This window comes from Desmodus rotundus, chromosome 6 (genome assembly GCF_022682495.2).
Source record: "Desmodus rotundus isolate HL8 chromosome 6, HLdesRot8A.1, whole genome shotgun sequence".
NCBI lineage: Eukaryota > Metazoa > Chordata > Mammalia > Chiroptera > Phyllostomidae > Desmodus > Desmodus rotundus.
This window is the reverse complement of record NC_071392.1, coordinates 139,223,108-139,244,492: the sequence shown is the minus strand read 5'-3', so window position 1 is coordinate 139,244,492 and position 21,385 is coordinate 139,223,108. Positions and strand designations below refer to the sequence as shown.

At 52.0% G+C, this 21,385-nt stretch overlaps 2 protein-coding genes across 3 annotated transcripts; one reads left to right on the top strand and one right to left on the bottom strand.

Annotated features, from left to right (window-relative positions):
• The first annotated feature begins 1,587 nt into the window (after positions 1 to 1,587).
• IL17B (interleukin 17B) lies at positions 1,588 to 6,053 on the top strand. Of its 2 annotated transcripts, none has more exons than XM_024577082.3 (3): positions 1,588 to 1,678; positions 3,847 to 4,136; positions 5,721 to 6,053. In XM_024577082.3, exons 1-3 carry the CDS (start codon positions 1,658 to 1,660, stop codon positions 5,950 to 5,952), a joined length of 543 nt encoding a protein of 180 aa, XP_024432850.2. In that variant the 5' UTR covers positions 1,588 to 1,657; the 3' UTR covers positions 5,953 to 6,053. The 2 variants fall into 2 exon arrangements, with proteins under 2 accessions (XP_024432850.2, XP_045041059.2); XM_045185124.2 differs by lacking the exon at positions 1,588 to 1,678 and adding an exon at positions 3,422 to 3,461.
• Positions 6,054 to 10,291: 4,238 nt separating this feature from the next.
• Positions 10,292 to 20,695, bottom strand: PCYOX1L (prenylcysteine oxidase 1 like). The gene is made up of 6 exons (XM_024577057.3): positions 20,552 to 20,695; positions 16,535 to 16,741; positions 14,961 to 15,135; positions 14,082 to 14,293; positions 11,690 to 11,830; positions 10,292 to 11,238 (listed from the first exon to the last, which is right to left on the bottom strand). Exons 1-6 carry the CDS (start codon positions 20,637 to 20,639, stop codon positions 10,580 to 10,582), a joined length of 1,482 nt encoding a protein of 493 aa, XP_024432825.2. The 5' UTR covers positions 20,640 to 20,695; the 3' UTR covers positions 10,292 to 10,579.
• Positions 20,696 to 21,385: the final 690 nt, after the last annotated feature.

Sequence of the window (21,385 nt, the reverse complement as noted above, 5' to 3'; positions counted from 1 at the left end):
TGGTGGTATCTCTCGATGAGCTCAAGCCCCAGCCAGCTTCTCGGTTATGCTGTGGAAACCTGCCCTGGACAGATTAATCTTGTGACATTCAGGAGGGCCTCGCACCCCGTGTTCTTCCCCTCAGCCGATTCCTGTAAATGGCCAAGAGTGGCCCCTCAACAAGACACTATAGTCCTGGACGTCTGTTCACAGTGCCCCTCCCCTGCCTTCTTCACACTCCCTTCCAGCCCCTCTTCTGCCTCCCCGGGTGGACTTGCTCGCTCACCATTGGTTGGGCCATTCACTTGAGTGAGATACCTCGACCAGTGACCCGCTGGGTTGGTCAGTTCAGCATGTGATTCCAGGACACATAGACCCCAGGGTCACCTGAGCTCACAAAACTGTCCCCAGAGTCTGTGAAGCCCAGAGCTCTCTCAGCCAGGAGGGTGGGCCCGACGGGGTAGAAAGGAGCCTTGGCTGAGCAGTGGGAACTGTGGTAGCTCTAAGGCTTGTTAGAACAGCTGATGTTTATAAAAAACAATTGTAAAATTATAAGAATTTTCATAATAAACCGTTAAGTGTTTATTGAGCAGCTACTATATGCCAGGCACTGTGCCAGCTGTTTAACATGGGTTATCTCTTTTAGTCATTATAACAGTCCCAAATGGTGAATGCCTTGATGATTCCCATTCTAGAGACGTGGGAACTAAGCCTCAACCGATTTCAGGGAGAAACGGGCTAGGCCCCTGTTGATTCCTGGGTGCAACACCCATTTTACAGAGAGGGAAACTGAGGTTGAGCAAGAATCAAAGTCACAGACAGTCACATGGAGCCAGGTCCCTGGAGTGGAGACTTTTTCTGTGAAAGGGGGAACGTGACAGCAGGAAGGCCAGAACAACCGGCCACGACATCCTCATGGGTCTGAGACTTGGCCCGTGTGAGAACACAGATTCAGAAACACATTCCCAGCAGGCCAGAACTGCACAGAAAATATCCCAAGAAAAACAATGTGGGCTGGTGGATAGAGCCCTGCACAGCACCAGGGAGGAGCCCCAGTTCTGGCGTCTGTAACTCACTGTGTAATCCAGGACAAGTCCCTGTCTGCTCCGGCTGGCCTCAGTTTCCCCACCTGTGAACTAAGGAGGGGGCACTCTGGTCATCAAGGGCTGTTGAGCTCACCTGAGACTGGCTGAGGCCTGCATGCCCAGGGCCCTGCATCCTGCTCCTGGCCAGCATGCTCTGAGAACATTTGCTCTCCTGACCAACGGACAGCCTGTCCCTCCTCTGCCCTCACCCCCTTGCCATCCCCAAGGCAAACGAAGCTGATTGTCTTAACCGGCCCTGTGGGTGCTGGCCGGCTGGCCGGCCGCAGGCCACAGGCGGAGGTGCCACCCGCCAGAGCCCCACCAGACACACAGGGCATTGTCCCTCAGTCAACAGCCCCTGGGCACCACGGCCGGTTCCTGGCCTGCCCCCACGCCCCTCACCGCCTGCCACTGAGCCAGGCCCAACCAGCTGGGGGCCCAAGGCTCCCAGCGAGGACGAGCCCACCCACCCCCAGCAGCCCCCTGATGAGCTATAATTGCTTCGCTCCATCCTGTCGCTGCCATTCTCTTGGTGGAGGCATCTGGGGTTCCAGGCGGGCGGCAGCTGCAGGCTGACTGCCTGGCTCGTCAGGATGGACTGGCTGTACAACCTGGTACGTGGCGCTTCCCCACGCCCCCACCCCCACCCCTCTTTAGGGCTCGAGTGTTTCGGTACTTCTTTCCTATTGATTAATGTCTGCCTCTGTTTGGCTTGGAACCTGCAGAGTTCACCCCTTGTCCTCTCCCCCAGGACTAGAGAGAAACAGACTGGTCTCACAGACTGCAGCCATGGCCAGTAGCTCAGGCCTCTGAATGGGGCTCGGCCTGTCCACACTGAAGCCCTTTCAGGCCAAAGGCATCTGGGGAGATCCTGGCAAACTCAGTTATCGGGGTTTTTCCAAAGAGTCCTTGGGTTCTGAGAGCCAGGCTGTGTGACCTTGGGCAAGTCCTTCGGTGCCTCTGGTTCCTATCTGCAACATGAGGGAAGGGGGACTTCAATTCCATTCTGGGTTTCTCTGAATGAAGAACCGGAGTTTAAGAACACAAGGTGAAAACTCAGATGAGATGAGAAAGTCTATTGTTAGGAAGACAGTTTTCTGTACCACAATCTAGGACCAAAAAGGAAGACTTTAGCGTCTCGAATCTCTGTTGTGGATTTTGCTCCAGGAAATGGCTCTGCCAAGAGGGACTTCAATGGAACTTGTTTCCAAGGGTCAAGATTTGCTGGGTAGCCTGGATAAGTCAGGCACGGGCCATGCAAACTGTGGGGTGAGGGACACAGGTCAGGTAGGAGCCTGGCTAGATTCCGGGAAGAGATGAAATTCCCCCTGAAGGTCCCTCCCATCTAGCCAGCCCTGGCCCCACCCGAGTCCTGGCCCTTCTCTCCCAGGCTTCCTGAGAAGTCTGGGTCCTCTCTGGAGTGAGCCAGACGCTTTCCTGACACTCCCGGCTCTGAGGGCAGAAGTGGATGGCGGCAGGTGGGGGTGGATACAAGTGGGTGAGGAGAGGACGAGAGGTGGAGCAGGCAGGGGTTTAGGGGGTGCAGGAGGGGAGTACAGGTGTCAGGGAGTCCAACAGAGATCCTTGGCTTCCCCCTGCCCGTCTCCCCAGCTTCATCTCACTCCCCTCCCTCTGTACACTGTACTTCAGCCTCACTGTTTCCTTTCAGCAAAGCTCTTACCCAACTCAAATCTCACACTCTTTCCCATCTGCCTCCCTCTCATCCTCCAAAATTTGCCTGACATGCCCACACCTCAGAAAGGCTTTGCGGGGCCCCTACCTTGCCACCTGGCTACATGGGTGGTCTCGTTCTTTTCTAACCACGCACTGCACGGTCCCACCATCACTCTCGTCTCTAGTGAGATTTAGGTGTTTGTTTTTTTTGTTCAGCATCTGTTATTTCTCCCAGACTCTAAGCTGCAGAAGGCAGGGATGGTCACAGCTGTGTATCTACTTGGACATGGGAGACAAGACAGGGTGTGGAAGCTGACCCCATGCCTGCTCTCATGGAGTCTGTGCTTAGCAGGGGACAGACATAGAAAAGAGTCACATATACAGACTGTAAGATGGTAGTCATATGAGCAAGAGGCATGAGGACTTAAGGGCGCAAGAAGGCCCGCTGAGGCACCCCTCAGGAAGTGACCCTAGAGGGCTGAGAGGCACTTAGAAAGTGAGGAGAGGCAGGACTCTGCAGGTCATGGCCTGTGCCAAGTCCCTGTGGCAGGAAAGAGCATGGTGAGAGGAAGGAACTGAGAAAAGGAGAGGCTGAAGCATGGGTGTGAGAGGAAGCAGGGGCCCAGGAAGGTGACTTGATTAGATTGGCATTTCAAACAGTTGCTCTTAGCCCTGGTGTGGAAAATGGATTGGAAGGAGACAAGGGCGGTTTGGGGAGACCAGGTGGGAGACTGTTGAGCTGTTCAGGGAAGTGAGGAAGTGGTGCAGATAGAGAAAAGTGGGAGGGTGGGGAGATTTTTATTTCAAGGGCAGGGGGAAGACTTTATTTACAAATAATAACATTTAGAAAAGATCCATCCTTGGCCCTTAAAAACCTTTTCATCAATTCAGATGGGTGGGGAGAGTATTCAAAGGTGCTCCAGACAGGACTGAGCTGTGAGTGTGGTGCATGGAAGTGTTGGCACAGGTGTGCAGTGGGCTGGTGGGACCCGGGCAGGGCGCGGCCCAATAAGGCCTTTCCTCTTCCCTCTCCCCTCTCTGGGTGCTGAGTCTTGGCCTACAGGGGTTCCTGGCTCTCTCACCTTTGACCTGTGACCTTCCTCCTTAGCTGTTTCTTCTCACCATCTCCATCTTCCTGGGGCTGGGCCAGCCCAGGAACCCCAAAAGCAAGAGGAAGGGGCAAGGGCGGCCTGGGTCCCTGGCCCCTGGGCCTCATCAGGTGCCACTGGATCTGGTATCTCGGGCGAAGCCATACGCCCGCATGGAGGAATACGAGAGAAACCTTGGGGAGATGGTGGCCCAGCTGAGGAACAGCTCCGAGCCAGTGAGGAGGAAGTGTGAGGTTAACCTGCAGCTGTGGCTGTCCAACAAGAGAAGCCTGTCACCCTGGGGCTACAGGTAGGCCAGCCTGGGTAGCCGTGGGCAAGCTGGGTTGCATGTTGAGGGCTGCAGGGGTAAGGGGGAAACACCTTGTGCATGGTCCCCATCATTGTTAAGAGTTAAGACCTTGAAGGCAGAGGCCTGAGTGCTTGGGATAGAATCCTGGCTCTGCTTCTTGCTTGCTGTGTGGCTTTGGGCAAGTTGCTTAGACTCTCTGCAAAGAGACATCCATGCAGAGCGCTGCTGTTATTGTTTTCTAAGTCCCCCAGAAGAGCCTGCAAGGCCTTCCCTGAATGTCGCTTTCTCCAGCTTGGAGTGTCTTGTATGCACCTCTCAGTTACTGTGCCTCCAGGTGGTTTTGAGCTAACTGTGTCCATATCGGACTCATGCTAGAATTGTACCTTCCCAATGCCTACACTAGAATCATCTATGGATTCTCATGCTCCATCCAGTTAAAACCTCCAGGGCTGAGGCCCAGAAAGTGAGACTTAATACATTGCCCCATGATTAGGATTCACAGCTGGGTTTGGGAATCATGACCTGCTGCCTCTAGATGACAGAGGTGAGTCTTACCTTGGTTTGCAGCTCCACATCCCAGCCCAGCACCTGACACACAGAAGGGGCCACCTATGTATGTGTTGAATGAATAATGAAGACACAGGCTAACCCTGAAGGGTCCTCACTCACAAACCCAGGCTACACAACTGATGTCCTGAGACTCCAGAATATCATGTTCAATAGAATTTTCTGTGATGATGTGAAGTCCAGCTGGACTCACGTGGCTAGTGGCTGCCATATCTGGAATGTGGCGTCTGGAAAGGATCCATAATGATCCTCCAAAGCTAGGTCTCTCACTTTTCTATGTCCTTGGCTTTCTTGGGGATTTTATAAAAATGCAGGTTCTGAATCAAGAGGTTGGGGAGGATGAGATTCTGCATTTCTAATAAGTTCCCAGGTGATCCTGACACTGCAGATCCACAGGTCAAGTTCACTGCCTACATTTAGCAGCTGAGGAAACTGAGTCACAGTGAAGACAAGGTCCCAAATCAAGTCCCTATACTCCCATCTGTAGGAGGGAAGTCCTCTGTGTTGCCCACCAGTGAACACCCGATGTCAAGGACAGACTCACTCACATGGTGGGTGTGTGAAAAATATTTGTTGCATGAATAGAAACTAAGTCAGAATAGACCCCAGGCCTCCTGACTCCTCTTGCAGTGGAAATTAGGCATAAATGTTCTATGTTACTTCCTCTGAATTAAATTTCTCAAGACTATAAACAAGGGGGAGGGGGGGAGGGAAACAGAGGGGCCTTAGCTTCTTTGTGACCGCATAGCACCATGTAGTATTAGGATAGGGATCTTGCTGAATGAAAGAAGAAAACTGGGTGATTGACTGGTGACCTTGAACCTGGATAACCTTGGGGCACCTGACTTGCCTTCCAAGATTCCTTTTCTCACCTGGAAAACAGACTTGATTGCTGCTCTCCCTGTGGCATAGCCTGATCTTGCTGTGGGAAGGAAAACCCGGGTTAGGAAAAGTAGGGGAATGGTGCGTGGGCTCCAATTTGCTCCCTGAGCTCTGTTCTCTTCTGCCTTCCTGCAGCATCAACCACGACCCCAGCCGCATCCCTGAGGACCTGCCAGAGGCGCGGTGCCTGTGTCTGGGCTGCGTGAACCCCTTCACCATGCAGGAGGACCGCAGCATGGTGAGCGTGCCGGTGTTCAGCCAGGTGCCTGTGCGCCGCCGCCTCTGCCCACTGCCGCCGCGCACTGGGCCCTGCCGCCAGCGCACAGTCATGGAGACCATTGCTGTGGGCTGCACCTGCATCTTCTGAACCGCCCAGGCTCAGAGCCCGTGGGCAGCTGGAGACCATCGTCACTGCATCCCTACACCATGCAAGGCAAATGAAAAGTAAATGCTGTCTTTCTAAAGCAAGACTATGGCTTTGCTCCTTGCGGCTCTGATGCCAAAACCAGGGTGGGGGTAGGAGGTTCCATGGAGGTAGATTTCAGATCAATATAAAGGAGGATTTTTCATCACTCAGAGTTCTCTGACACTGAAATAGGTTATTTAAAAAAAAATACTGTATTTATTTCTACCATTTAGGACGGTCACATACTTCCTTTAATTTGGGTTTATAAGCCTTACTTCAGCCATGCTGCTGGAGTTTGGTTGGCATAAACCTATGTAGGAGTGACCAAGCGTTAACTCTCCCCAGTTAAGCTCAGGATTGTTGCAAACAATCTCTTCAGAAGCCGTGAACTCCCCATCTCCGGAAGGGTCTAGCTAAGGCTGAGCCTCTCAAGAATATCGTGGAGCAGATTCCTGCTCTGGGTGGAATAAGATCTCTTTCAACTCAGCTTCTCTGCAGGTCCACCTAAGACCAGAGGAGAGCCTCTGGGTTGCCAAAGAGCAGGCGTTTCTAACCTGGGCCAGCAAGCCCCTGAAATTTTCATGTGGGAATGAATTTTTTCGGGGCTGGGGATTTCTGGCTTTGAACAAACACTGGAGTTGAGAAGCATCAACACAAATCATTCTTTCATCCAGCCTTACCCACAAGGGGTTCTGGTTGTATGGTTTGCTGACATCAGTGGTCCTCAAACTCGAGAGAACACCAGTACCTCCCCAAGGCTTTGTTACAATCCAGATTGCTGGGCCCTCACAGAGTGATTCAGAGTCAGTAGGTTCGAGGTGGGGGCTGAGGCTCGCATTCCTAATGCAGTGTTTCCTGCTGCTGGTCTGGAGACCCACTGGCTTATATCAAGACACTTGGCTGATCAAAAAGGCAGTGGGGATAGATTTGCCCTGAAGCTTCTCATGGCTCCTTGTCCCGTAGATACTAATTCCCACCCACCCATCAGCCCCTTGCAATTCAATCCTTCCCCTGCCCTCCTAGCCCTTGCAACAAATCCTAAATCAGCTGCTCTTAGATCTAAAAATACTTGCCCTCCCCCAGGACAGCTGAGGGGCTCCAGCTATTTTCCGAGGGTAAGAATAGCTGGCACTTTAGAGTTAATTTCGATAAAAGGGCCAACAGCCAGTATAGAAATACTTGTCTGCTCTAACTTCAATGCTTAAAGCAGCTTTAGCTGTGAATGTATTAAGGCTCTATAATTCATGAAAGGGCACTGGTTAGTTATGTGTCTGTCTGGGGTGGTAAGTAACTTACCTTTTTTGGTATTGTTCTAGAGTGGATACTGGTTAAAATTACCCCAGGAAGCTTCGGCCTGGCTCCAGACACATGGAAAATAGACTTCTTGTGCCAGCCCAAGCTGATGCCTTCAGCAGCTATGTCTCCTCCATGGGGGTTGCTTATCTCTGAGGCCCCCACAGCCTGCTCTTCAGTCCTTATGACTTGAGCTGCACATGAAGGACCCATGACTCCCAAGGCCTTTTGGTGGGGTGAGGGTGAGGGTGAGGGAAGAGTTAAATGGCAGATGGGTTGCTCCAGTTTTGGGAGGAGACCCCAGGTATCCTGGGGCATGGGGATTGGTTGGGGAAACTCCTCACCTGGTGGGACTCCTGCCAGAGCATCAGACACAGAGAGATCTTCAATAAACACCAGTGAGTTTATTAGTTTCATATGGAGATTGTCTTTTCCTCTTTCCAGTCTTCAATTTTCTCATCTGTCAAATGAACAGGTGGCATTTAGGCCTCTCCAGGTTTTTTGCAGTTTTATTATTCTGTGACTCAGGAGCTTGGTCTCCTGAGCCTGGGCTGGCATCAGCCCTTCCCAGTTCCCTGGTTTGCAGGCCGCAGCAGGGAGCTCAGCACCTTTAGAGAATGGGTCTGCACTGTGCCCCTAAACTCCTTTGGTCTGAATTCAAATGCGTTTCATGCTTTCCCCTCTCTGGTGAGAATCCCGCACTCTGTAAGAACAGGTGCCTCATCTGCTAGCCTCAGTGTTGTATACCTAGCACCTAGCACACTGCCATGTGCAAAACAGGGGTGCAGCGCTTGGTGAATGAATGAATGCATGCATTCATGCACAGAGGCCTCAAGGGGAGCCCAAGATCTGTCCCCAGCTCCCTCTGTTGCTCCTTCAAAGGTGGGTCAGGAGCAAGGCATTCCTCCCTCCCCACTGTTCCTCACCCATCCCCAACTCTACCCTCCACAGCCCTCCTCCCCAGAAAGAGCTGAAATCTTGCTTGAGTCACCTGCTCTAGGGGCAAAGTTCCTTTGAGGAGTTTGGACATGTACTATACTGCCCCAGGACTGCTGAGAATGTGTGGCCTCTTTCCTGTTTTGTTTGGCAGATTGTAGGACTCTGTCTTTGCAAATGCTCTCTCTTCTCCCAGAGCTCTGTGGATCCTTGAGGGCTTCTGTCCTGGCCTGAAGGGGAGGGTGGGCCTGGGGACAGAGGCTTCCTGCTGGCTCTCATGCTCCCTTCCCCTGCCTTCAGGAATCTCTGCCCTTTTTTTGTAGGTGGGAAGGTGGTGAGATCCAGCTCTCAGGTTTGGGCTTGGGGAAGCGGGCAGCATGGGCATTTTGGCCAGGTTTGATTCTGAGCTGTTCAGGCCTGCCTATCCAGACAAAGGAAGCTCCTGAAGAAGCAGCCAGCTCCACTGCAGTCAGGCTGGAGCAGGGAGCCAAAGTGCCAGCTTTGGGGATCAAATGTAAAAGCCCTGGTTTTTTCCTCTGCGCACATCCTCAGGGATGCAAGAGACTGGGTGGTTATCAGAAGCAGTTTGGTATTGGCCTCCTTCGCCCTGCCCAATACCAATGATTATCAGTTACAACGTGATAGGCTGGGGCATCTTCACTTTAAAGACAAACCATGAAAATACACCATTACACATGGATTTCACTGGACTTGAGAGGAACAAGAGGGCACAGCCCCATTTTACCCGTGGTTGATGTTGTGGTTCTCTCTTCCACCTTTTCTACCCCTCCTACCTTACTTAGAGTTTGGGTCACCTCTGCTGCAGGCAGGGGTGGGTTCTGACTATTCTAAGCCAATCAATTTAATCTCATCCCAGCTGAGTCCTAAGCCAATCAGCATGTGGCATTCACTTGGCCACAGTAACTGGTTCAGCAGGGCCCCCACTGGCCCAGAGCCCAGACTGTGGTTCAGAGGTCGTGGGAGAAGACCCACTTGCCCTGGGAGCTGTTGGCAGCCATCCTTGACCATGAGAGAAGAAATGACGCTGGCATTGCACAGTGCTCTGAGCCTGGGCTGTAGTGATAACCAATAAGGCCCTTTCATTGCTTAGGACAGTGTGACTTTGGCTTTCTACTCCATCAAGTCTGGCATCTTCCCTATGCGTCAACTTCACAATTCCTGTAATGACCAAGGGCACAGTTCTCGCACTTTAAAGGCACCTTCTCTTTCACGACCACCACTCTCACCTTGGCATGGAATTCATGTAATTTTAAGAAGCTCCAGATTTAAGGTCTGTTCTATGAATTCACCAAGAGACGTTGGGCAAGTTATTTAGTCAGTTTGGGCTTTTATCTCTATCTTTTTTTAAAAAAGGGAAGTTAGCTGGATGACCTCTGGGGTTGTTCCTGTTGGGAAAGCCCCATTATCAATGTCCTTTGGCAGTGTCTATCCTCCTGGGCCCAACCCAAGCCGGATTCAGCAGGTCTGGGTGGGACTTGGGCGTTGAATCAGGTTAAAGCTGAACTCCGTCCCAACAGCTTTCTTTCCTTACTCTGCTGGGGTTAATGTTTGGGGGTCAGGTATGACTGCCCTCTACCATCTGGGGACTTGTCTCCTTGCAAGACTGTGTTACATTCCACATCCCCTGCATAAAGGACAGCGTGGTCCTCTTCCTACTGCCTGGGTCTGTTTCCTGTTTTCCACTGGTTGCCAGGCAGCCACACTGACAGCGCTGCTGGGGTGACCACCTCTTCCTTGGGTCCTGCCAGTCTTCTCCCCCGAGTAGGTGGTGTTCCCGAGAGGCTTGGATGGTGTCTAGCAATTTAACGAGGTACTTCACATCCATTAAGCCCTCAGTAAATGGGAGCTATTATCATGCCTTCTGTTTTCTGGTTTCCCCTCCTACTTTATTTGTAACCATCTGGTTACACTGTCGCTGTTGGTGTTGCCACAGGTGTTTTGGGAGTGGGCAGTGAAACCCAATAAAGAACTGGAATCCAAGTTCTCTGTCTTAACATTCCCTCCCACTGTTATCCCTGTTTCCTAGTTAGAAAACCAAGTTAGAAGCAGCTGGAGAAGATGGATTTTTATTTCTTCTTTTAAAAAAATAAATAAAGTGAATACACTGATTTGAATTTCCTTCCCCTCTTACTCTCTCTCTTGGAACAACCACTCTGAGAAGCCCTAAGACAGAGAGGCAGAGAGCAGGCCGCCTGGACCCACGCTGGAGAAGACACTCGACACAGGAGAGGCCAGGAGGAGGCTTGGCAGGCAAGTGTGGCCTGCCTAGCCTCGGCCGCTGAGGGCGGTGAATCATCTGCAGCCAGGAATGGACGTTCCCAGGCTCGCTCCAGAGCCCTCACAGTTCAGTCTTTACCTTGTGCATCAGATCCTTTTGGTCAATTTTGTCTAGGTCCTGGTACCAGCGGTTGTAAGCCAGCAGGGCCACATTCTTGGCGGCTACAGCCATGACCTCCACAGAGCTGGCCGCCCACTCTAGGGCATTGAGGTGAAAGAGCTGGTCATGGAGTGCGAACCGAGGGAGGGTGGGGTGGGAGCTGTGGACAGGGTGGGCCTGCCAATCGGCTGTCTGTACTGAATAATAGGAGCGGAAGAGGGTCTTCAGCTGGGACCGAAGGAGGGGCTTAGGGGACTGGACTCGCCAAACGGCTGCCTCCTGAGGCTGCTTCCGCCGGAAGCTGGTTGAGATGTTGACGGGACAAATATTGTCCAGGGCCCAGAAGAAGGTGGGGAAATCCGTGGTAAGGATGTTGGCGAAGGGAAAAAGCTTAGGGTCAGGGAAACCGAAGTAAGAAGAGTTGAGGTAGCCATGGACCAAGGAGACAACAGTGGGCTGGAAAGAGTCCTGGGTGATGTCAAGGGGCGGGTCGAAGCCTTCAAAGGTGATGGTGCTGCTGTTGTCCAGGTGCAGGGGGGTGGCGATGACCACTATGTCGTAGAAGTCGAAGCCAATGCCCACCTCGTTCTCATACTCTACCAGGTACAAGGGTTTCCCTTCTGGAACAGAGCATAAAAGTCAACCTATTTCTTGGCTTCTACCCACTGATCTCCCACCTGGGGCCCAGTACAGAGGCTATGAGACCCTGGGGACAGCTGGGCTGTCCCAATGGCAGGTCCTCGTCTCTCTATGCTGGTGTGGCTGCAGGGCGAGCACTGGGCCGAGAGTCAGGAGACTCAAGCTCTGGCTCTGCTTCTGCCACTGACTGTGGCTCAAAATCCTCGGTGGTCAAAAGAACAAAGCCAGATTGATACAAACCTCAGTGTTCCAGCTCTGACATTTGAATTGGGGCAACAGTGCCCTCTGGTGTCATTTGGCAGTGCTGGGGCTTCCCAATGGTTTTCTGGAATCCCCCCAGGCACATCACAGACCAGGGTTTAGGGACAGAAGGGGTGTAAGTGTTCACTGTCTAAGAGAGGAGTGGCCATGCCCCCTGCTCTGTCCACTCACCTGTATGCTGCAGGGTCACAGAGGTCACCATGGCATGGATCACGTTGGCCTTAGACAGCTTGAGCAGACCGGAACAAACCAGCTTGTTGCCTCCCTCCACAGACCAGAGGGTGCCTTGGGCCCCGGCTAGCGCCATGGCTCCTGGGCAAAGCGGGGAGGGGGTTGGTGGGTTCTCAGAATCACTGGGCAGTGGGGCCGAGGAATCCACCACTACACTGCCTGGGCCTCCCTCCCAGGCCAAGACGCCTCCCAACCATGGGCATGGAGAGGCAACACACACAAAGATAAATACAACACATTTCCAATGCTGTGAAGTGGAAACTCTATGCTCAATGCAAGAGCCAGCTACAGAAGACCACAGGTTGTAGGATTCTATTTATAGACTATCCAGAGCAGGCAAATCCACAGAAACACAGCAGACTCGTGGTTGCCTCGAGCTGGAGAGCTGGGGGTACTGGAGAGGTGACAGCTAAAGCTAAAGGTATGAGGTTACTTTTGGGAGCAATGAAGATGTTCCAAATTGTGGAGGTGGGTGTACAACCGTGCATATCCTCAAAACCACTCAAGTATACACTTTAAATGGGTAAGTGGTATGTTATGTGAATTGTATCTTGAAGGACACACACACAAAATACTAAAGAGTGAACAGGGAAGCCCCACGATGGGGCACTTGGTGGGATCTGAAGGCTGGGAAGGAGTTAGAGGAACCATATCCTGGGCACGCGGGAGGTGCTTGTTAATTCCAAATCTTTCCATTCATTCACTCAACAAAAATGGGCTGAGTGCCTACAATGGTCTCTCCAGGCACTGTTCTAAGTGTTAGGGATACACTAGTAAACAAGGGAGACAGGAAGCGTCAATTCTAATGGGAGATAAAATAAGTAAATTTAGCAGTCTGCTGGAAGATGATACCATCAGGGCAGAGGGACTGGGACTGCTAGGGGCGGGGGTGGGGGGTTGAGGTATAACTTAAAACTGGGAGGTGGGGTGGCTTCAATGAAAACGTATCACCTGCACAAAGACACGATGAGGAAAGAGTTCACCGTGACTGTGACTCAGGGAAGAATGTTCCAGGCAGAGGGAGGGCCACACGAAAGCGCTCAGGTAGGGCCAGGCCAGGGTGGGTGGACTGGGGTGAGTGCGGGTGGGGTGGTGGAGCCTAGGCCATGCAGGGCCTTGCAGGCCACTGAAAGGACTTTGGGTTTCTCTTGAAGGAAAGAGGAGCCCTTACGGAGTTTCACACGCGGGCCTGCCACGGTGTCTTTTGTTCTAACAGGCTCGTTCAGCAGACGTGTTGAGAATAGCCTGGAGGGGGCGGTGGGGGTATGTGCGTGGGCGGAGCTGGTGGGAGACTTGCAGTAACCCAGGTGAGGGATGCTAGTGGTTTAGACTGGGGAGGAAGCAGTGGTGGGAAGCTGTTGGATTCTGGGTACGTGCAGAAGTAAAACAGATGGGATTTCTTGACATACCAGGTGAAGAATATGACAGAAGGAAATGAATCAAGGTTTTGGCCAGACCAATGGAAAGGAGTAATTACCAACCAAGTTGGGAGGGGCAGGCCTGCAGGGAAAGGTCAGGAGCTCAGGTCTGGACATGCTGAGTTTGAGACGCCCACTAAACCTCCCAGTGGAGACAAAGGGGTGGCGGCTGACACATGAGACTGCAGTTCTGGAGAGAGGTCAGGGACGGAGGTCATATTTAGGAGGCAGGTGGATGGAATCTAGTGCCTTGAGACTGGCTGAGCTCACCAAGGGAGCATGAGAAAAGGACCAAGGACGGAGCCTGGGCCCTTCCCTGTTAAGAAGCTGGTAGAAGAGAAGGGCCCAGCCCAGAAGGCTGGGAGGAGAGGCCAGCGAGTGCTGGTGCAATTTCTTGGCCTTAAATGCCCCAGCCCCTCATCCTCCCACTTCCCCAGCAAAATCCTACATCTTCCAAAGCCCAGAATGGTCGCCATGCCTTGGGGGAGATAGGCCCCAATGGCCCTCCAAGGCATTTAGTTGTGACCCCTTCAGTGGCCTGTGCTGGACAGGGGGTTGCGCACATGCCCACTGGCCCCAGTTCTGAGCTGGGAAGATGAGGTGGGCTAAGAGATGAATACCCAGGGCCCAGAGACCCCCACGGAGTAGTTCCTGAAACTGACCTAATCAGGAGTAGTAGAAAACCATTAGACCTGAGATCTGAGCCTCGCTTTCACCATCCGTGAAGTGGGGTAAATACCATTTCCTGCCAGCTCAGAGGACCGATGCCAGAATCAAGTGGGGTTGGGACAACAGAGTGCTCGGGCAACTGTACTGAGCTGGGTAGATGTGAGGTTATTATGGGGATCCCAGCCCATGCTGGGCACCGTGGGTCAGGGAAGGGCAGGTGGGCAGGCTGAGGGCTGCAGGCTCACCAGCAAATGCAGGCATCACTGCTGACTGACCGTAGTTGGCCCGCAGGACAGCAGAGACGATGTCATCAATAAAGCGCTGTGTGACGCCCACCTGGAGCAGGGACTCGGCCACAGAGCGCTGGGTCATGTTGATGAAGCTGGACTCCCCCAACGAATAGAGCAACTCCTCCACACCCGAGAAGGCATAACCGTGGGCCTGGTACTTATAGATCCTGGGAGATAGGCGGAGCTGGAGCCCTTGTCCAGAGGGTCTTTGGTCTGACCACCTACTGTTGGGTCACTGCACCTGGGCTGATCACCCACTGTTGTGTCATGCACCTGCGCTGACCACCCACTACTAGGTCACTGCATCTGGGCTGACCACCTGCTATTGGGTCACTGCACCTGGGCTGACCACCCGCTACTGGGTCACTACATCTGGGAGTCCCAGCAGGAACCCGCCCTCCTCTCCATGTAAAGGTCAGAGATGGGTTACATTCCCCTTGGCTTGTTCACTAGCTGTGGTGGGCCTGTCCCATCTAGAGGGACAGTGCAGAGGGAAGGGCAAATACCCCAGAATCCCACTAGACCTGGCTTCACACTGGGGCTCTGCTGAATGACAGGTGCAAAAGCTCTCTGAGCCACTCCCTACCTTTCCCTCCTACCCAGCTGCTGCATATCCCAGGCTGGCCCGGCCAGGTGCCTGAGTTTACAACCCATGCTTAGTTTAGCAGAGGGAAAGACAATGCTATGGTGGCAATACCAGAGACCATGCCTGTACCAACTCAGTACGTGTCTCACGCTGGGGGCTTGCTCAGGACCAGGATGGAATGGTACTAGGTTCCTTCCCCATCTTTTTCTCTCTTCCTCTGGAAGCCCCCCAGCTCCGCCCAGCCCTACCTCATGAACTTCTCCATGACCTCCTCCACCCACATCTGCAGTCGCAGGAAGCTGATGCCGTAGTGCCACCAGAGGCGGAAGAGGTTCAGCAGGTACCAGTCAGTCTCCTCCAGCACAAAGTTCTCCCCGCCGAAGATGGCGCTCCTGCCCACCACCTCACGCCGGTGTTTCAGCCCTGCAGAGACAAGGGGGAGCCCCTCAGGTTCCCTTCAGAGGGCCACCCAGGAGAACTAGCAGGGCCTGAAGCTGAAATTCGGGGCCTCCCTGAAGGATGCAGATGCACTGGCTCCATTGACGGGGATATGAATGCTATGGTTTGTTCATCTGTGCTGTTTGCTCACAACAGAAAGCAAATGCACTGGGGAAGTGTTGGGCCTGGCTAGTCAATAAAGAGATGCAAATGAAAATAATGTACCATTTTACATTTTTTCCCCCAAAAGGAATCCTCTTAGTTACAAGTGAAATTCAGATATCATCCAGGAATGTCAGGGGTGGGCAGCCCTGGGCACCAAGACCACATGGGACAAAACACAGCTCTTTGTGACCATCCACCCTCTACAGCTTACAGAACACAGGAGTGTCTCCCTCCTTCCACTCATGGCCTGCAAAGAGGCAGGGTGGGTGTCAAAAGTGTGGAAACTGAGGCTTAGAGGTTATAGGGTCTGCCCCACGTCACAGGTTTCTGTCTCTTTCCCTCTCATTCCTGTCTCTGAGTCACCAGTAAGCACCTTCCTTCAGCATCCTTCCAGAGATTTTGTGCAAATACTCATACATGGTGTATCTCTGTGAGTTATCCCCCTCCCCCCCACCACATACTATACACTGTTCTGCACCTTACTGACATGCTGCGTCTTGCAGATTGTCTTACACCTGGACATAAAGGGCATCCTAATCTGGCTGACCAGCCTGTGTACATAAATAATTTATTTAATCTCAGATCCCAGTGGGTGGGCAGACAGGGTATTTTCAACCTTTTGCTGTTTCAAACATTGTTGTGATGAGTAAGCTTGTACGTGTGTCTCTTTGCGCATGGGCGAGTGCCACTTCTGCAAAGTGGAATGTCAGTGTCAGGCAGCATATGTATTTGTGGTTTTGAAAGATGCTGCTGGGAGAGAACCCCAGCTCTCTCACTTTTTAGCTGCATGGCCTTAGCCAAGGCATATACATTTTCTGAGCCTCAATTTCCTCAGGAGGAGATATAACTCCTATCTTGTAGGCTGGTAGGGAGGATTAGAGGTGATGTCTACATACCACCTACAAGGATGCCAGGTACCTGGCAAGCACATAGCATGTGCAAGCCATTTTGATTATGATTATTAAGAGGCAGCAAATTAAAAGGGAAAGAAACTGGCCTTTGAGTCAAACCTGAGCTGTGATCCGGGCTCTGCAACTAACTCACTGTGTAACCTCAGGCAAGTTCCTTCCCCTCTCTGGTTTCAGCTGCTCCATCTGTAAAACGAGGAGATTAGGCTACATGACCTTCTGGCCTTGACCACTGGGGCAATCTGGGAGGGGCCTGATGGCTGCTACCAGCCCTGGAGGCTGGACAATGGAGTCCCCGACAGCACACTCACCCAGGTGCTTGACGAAGTCTTGCATGTGCAGGCTCAGCGAGTGGAAGGAGGCGGCCCCGCTCTCATAGTGCTGCTTGTTGACCGAGATGGTGGCCAAGCGGCCACCCACCGTCCCCTTCTCAAACACGTCGATCTGCACCTGGGCACCAAAATGCTGCTGGAGGAAATGGGTCACTGCAGAGCCCCCAATTCCAGCTCCAACCACGGCTGTCAGCAGGCCCGGGAGGCAGGCAAGGAAAGAGACAAGAGGATGGGCATAAGACTGCAGGCCACACCTTCTCGGCCTCCTGGGCCAGTGATTCCCAGGCGCTTGCCTAGGCTTGTAACATCTCAAAAAAGGCAATCTGCAGACTAGTTTTTAGTAAAGCTATTAGTAAAGAGCAAAGGACAATCTGAAAACTGCCATCTCCTGTAACCCCCCCTTTGTAAGGAAAATGACACATCAGCAGCAAAAAACAGGAACCTCAAAATTCAGGATGATCATTTGAAGACAATAAATTTCACTTGATACAAACCTCATTGCATTCTATTTTTATTTCACTATGAAAACCTAGTCACTGACAGGTACTGTTAAGCAGATCAGTGTTTGGAAATCACTTCTTAATCCAAGGGTTGGCTATAGCTCACAGGCCCAATCTATGCAGATGCTTGTTTTTGCAAACAAAGTTTTACTGGAATGTAGCCAAATACTTTCTTTAGCTTATTGTCTCTGGCTGCGTGCACATAAGGCAGAGTTGAGTAGGTGCAACAGAGACTGTATGGCCTGCAAAGGCTAAAATAGTTATCCTCTGACCCTTTACTGAAGAAGTCAGCCAACCCTCGGTCTAGTCCAACCTTTTACCTGACACATCATTTCTGTATCTGTGTTTGCCAAGACTGGAATGCACCCTGTGATGGGTTGCTCATTGCCTTATAATGTACTTTATTCCAGTTTGGACACCTGTTACAAAGCTTCAGTGCTTTGAGGTCTTTGTGGGTCTTATCATCCATTGTCTTTCCTATACCTCTTGCTTTCCTGTTATTTGCAAACTTTGTTCATATGCCATCGTATTCTTATCCAAGTCACTGGTAAAAAACATTTGACTGCCCAGGGCTGTGAGGTGCTATGGGGAATCACTGGCCAGACAGACACTAATACTGAATAGGACTGAGAGAACAGTAAAGCAGCTGTGGAGCTACCGAACTGGCCTGACACCATACCCACTGTTTTTGCCCACCATGGATCTGATCCTCTCATCCGACAGTCTAGGAACCCTATCCAAAAAGAAAATAAGATAAACCTGGTGTGATCTGTCCTTGCTAGACCTCTTTTGGACACTAACACCACCAGCACCTGCCAAGAAGGCAAAAAAAAATACAAGGTTCCTGATCATCTGGCCTCCACTTACTTAGTCCATTCCTTGCCCTGCCCTTGCAATACTCCACCTTCTCATCTGTCTCCACTTCTGCTGTGGAGCATGTGACTGTGCTCTCTCTTGCCTGTGCCTTTGGCTGCATTGCCCACTTTTCCAGGAATGCGCTGTGACCCTCTGCCTCGCTGACTCCTATGGCCCTCACGTCATCGCTTGCCTTGGCTGACCCAGCTAAGACAAGTCAGATGTCCCTCCAGCATATTTCCGCATAACACTCTCCTTACCCTTGGCCTGGTCCTTGGCTTGTTCTGCTTAAATGGTCTGTTTAAGGACTGAGAGCACGTAACTATGCCCCCAGATCCTGGCAGGCAGTAGAGTTCATTAAGTATTTGTTGTACCTTGAAAAACAAAACACTTCCTCTTTCTCAGTGTTTAAAAAGTCACTTCCAAGAATGCCATTAACCTTTTTAAACCAGTGTGCTCACCTCCCCTCCATTTGCAAGAGCCCCAAATTACACATTTTCCCAGAGAACCTGCTATCACAACGCCTGGAAGCTGTCCAAGGGTCATAGGGCAGCAGAAGACCTTGCTCACTCAACACCCATGAACTGACATGGGCTCTCTGGTCTACGGTAAGATGTGCTGGGGCACAAGTAGAATCAAACAGGGCCTCTGCCCTCCTGAGCCCAGGCTGGAGTGGGTGGACAGACTGCTGCACAATCAGCTATGACAATGTGTGAGTAAGTGAGACAACAGGGTTCCAGGGAATCCTGAGGAGGAAGCAATGAGTTCTGCTGGAGGGTGGGTAGACAAAAGGGGAAGAAGCATTTGGTTGGGACCTTGGAGGACACCGGCTTTGTCCATGAGCGGAAACACTTTCTCCACAGAGAGAAGAGCCTGAGCAGGGCAGTGTGTGGAACTATGGGATTTCAAGGGTCCAATGCCACACCGAGGCGTTCAGATTTGAACCTGCAGCAGTCTGAGGGTTAAGTTGTGCTAACAGGAAGCTCCTCATTCTCAATGGGGGTAGAGTCCAAAACACCAAAGGAGGACAGAGGCTCCTGTCAGAGGGCTGAGGACAATCTGGAAACTACAGGGCAGGCTGGCACTGCCAAGTGTCCTGCTCCAATGCCCCTGGGGCAAGGTAGGCAGGTCCAGCAGGAACGAGGCAGGTAGCAAGCTTTGTACTGCCAGAAACAGTAGTGCTGGGAGGAGGCCCCAAGCCTTCCCCAGCGGTCTGTGGGGAGTGCCCCTCTCTGCTGTCCATTCCCAAGAGATGAAGGAGTGGCCAGCACCTCCACACACTGCCTGCCTAACTCTTCCCCAACCTTCAAAGCTTGGCTCAAAATCTACTTTCTCCATGTCTTCTTTGACTACTCTAGCTGTCAAGATTCTCCTTCCTCTGAAAACCCTAAACTCTCAGTCCCAAACTGATTTCTGGCAGGCTTCAGCCTCAACTCTCTGTGGCCCGAGCTGCGCTTTTGTGACCCACGAAGCCTTAGCACTGCACTGACAGTAAGTTTGTGGTGTACCCCTCCCTGTCAAGTGAGGTGCACAGAGGGCAGATAAGTAGAGAAGGGACCCCTACTCCCCCAGGACAGAAGCCCAACATCTCTGCCTACTATGGACATTTTATATGTGAGGAACATGACAATCTTTAAGTCAGCTTGAGTTAAAATGACAATTGTTAAGAGGAAAAAACTATAAATAAATATGGAATGCTAGTGAATGATATGCACAATGAAGTACTTAGCAAAGTGTCCTGATGCTTGCAATTTATTTTGAAATCCATTAAGATTAAGGTGGATCAATAGATGTGTGACAGGTATGTGATAAAACAAGCACAGTAGCAGTATGTTAATGGCAGAAACCAGGCGATGGGTATACGGATGATTACTGCATAATTCTTTCAACTTTGGTGTATGTTTGAAATTTTTTGAAATAAAATATTGAGGAAAAAAGCAACCCCCCACAAAACCCAACCAAACTTCAAATAAAATGACTGCTGTCAAAAAGTTCCCCACTCTGTCACTCAGAAAATCCATCTCCAGAAGAACTACCATGGGTTCTGTCTCCAGTAAGGCTGTCTCCTACTCTTGCTAGGTTCTGGCTTAGATGCTGCCTCCAGGAAGCCCTCCAGGGCCCTCCCAGAGCCATCAAAGGCTGAGGTGAAGTGCTCTTCCTCTATATCAGGGTACTTACAGCCTTGTATGTATGTACTTCCATGTATTATGCAGGCTTCTGCATAACTATGAGCACCGTGCGTACTACCCAGGCCTTCAGTAAACCTTTGTGTTTGACAACCTTCCAGATTCTGTCCTCTCTGTCATCGGGGCACCTGGCAAAAAGCCAGGTCCATGGCAGATGCTCACTGTTTCTGAATTTTTCGGTGATATCAGTGGCCGGTCCTGCCCCAAGCCTAGTTCCCGCCCCAGACAGCCTGGGACAAATGCCCATGCCACCCTCCGCATCAGCACCTTGCCTTGGGCAGTCCCCTTCCTCGCCCCGACGCAGTCCCTTAATCTCTTCTCCACCCAGTTCCTCTCCTGAGGACCCCTCCATCACCCATCTATTTTCCCCATCCCCCACCCAACTGCCGCCGGCTGAGAACCCTTTTCCCGCGCAGCCCTCCCCAGCTCAGCACCCCATCACGTCCTTCCCGCACCGATTTTACTGGGCCGGGCGTCTCCGCCTGTAGCGACAGTGGCGAGGAGCGCGGCCAGCGCGGCGATGAGGCTGGCAGTGCGGGCCATGGCGGGCGACTGGGGCAGCACGCCGGGGTTGGGGTGCTAGTGTGTTGGCGCTGTGCTCACCGCCCCGCCCCGGAGCGCCACTGGCCGTCCCGCCTTCCAGACTCGCAGTTTACAGCCTCTCATTGGACGAGTAGCCATCCCTCTGCAGCACAAGGCCCTCATTAGCTGCACCTCTCTCCGGGAAGGCTCTGTCATTGGCAGCTTCTCCATCCCGCCTCCTGACTGTGGGCTCCTCATTGGCTGGCTCGTGGGGCCCCGGGGCAGGTGTGCATTCTTCGGGTGCTCAGCATCAGGACCAGGGGCCTGCCGGGAGGAGATTGGTGGAAGAGAAAGAATCGAAGCGTCGACCTCCCCGGTTCAAGGCCAACCTCTGACAGTTACTAACTGTAACGTACCTTCTTTGTGTCTCATTCAAAGTTTTGCTGCTCTACGTTTCTCGGTGATTGAGACAATCACGTGAGGTAAGGAAGGTGAAAACTGCTGGCAGTGTCTGCTAGCGCTGGAAATTGCTGACCAGGCTGAAGCAAGGCCAGATGCATTTGAGGCTGCTGTTCCAGTTTATTTGCAGTTTCTATATACAGCTAATATCTCTGCCTTCTACCAAAACCAAAACCAAACAACCCCAAACAAAGCAAAAGGTCTTCATCCACTCTCTACTCACAGGGGAGGAAGGGATAAACTCCCATTTTCACCCTCTTAAGAAACCAAGACCAGTCAGCGTGGCTAGTTTACCGCACCGAAAGACA

Bases quoted from the DNA above. Each gene is read 5' to 3' on its own strand.
- PCYOX1L (XM_024577057.3), bottom strand. From the start codon at position 20,639: ATGGCCCGCACTGCCAGCCTCATCGCCGCGCTGGCCGCGCTCCTCGCC. The intron at 14,294-14,960 runs GTAGGGCTGGGC...CCTATCTCCCAG, and splicing joins GTCATGGAGAAGTTCATGAG to GATCTATAAGTACCAGGCCC. The intron at 11,831-14,081 runs GTGAGCCTGCAG...CGCTTTGCCCAG, and splicing joins AGTGATGCCTGCATTTGCTG to GAGCCATGGCGCTAGCCGGG.
- IL17B (XM_045185124.2), top strand. From the start codon at position 3,423: ATGGATTGGAAGGAGACAAGGGCGGTTTGGGGAGACCAG. The intron at 3,462-3,846 runs GTGGGAGACTGT...CTTCCTCCTTAG, and splicing joins GGGCGGTTTGGGGAGACCAG to CTGTTTCTTCTCACCATCTC. The intron at 4,137-5,720 runs GTAGGCCAGCCT...GCCTTCCTGCAG, and splicing joins CTGTCACCCTGGGGCTACAG to CATCAACCACGACCCCAGCC.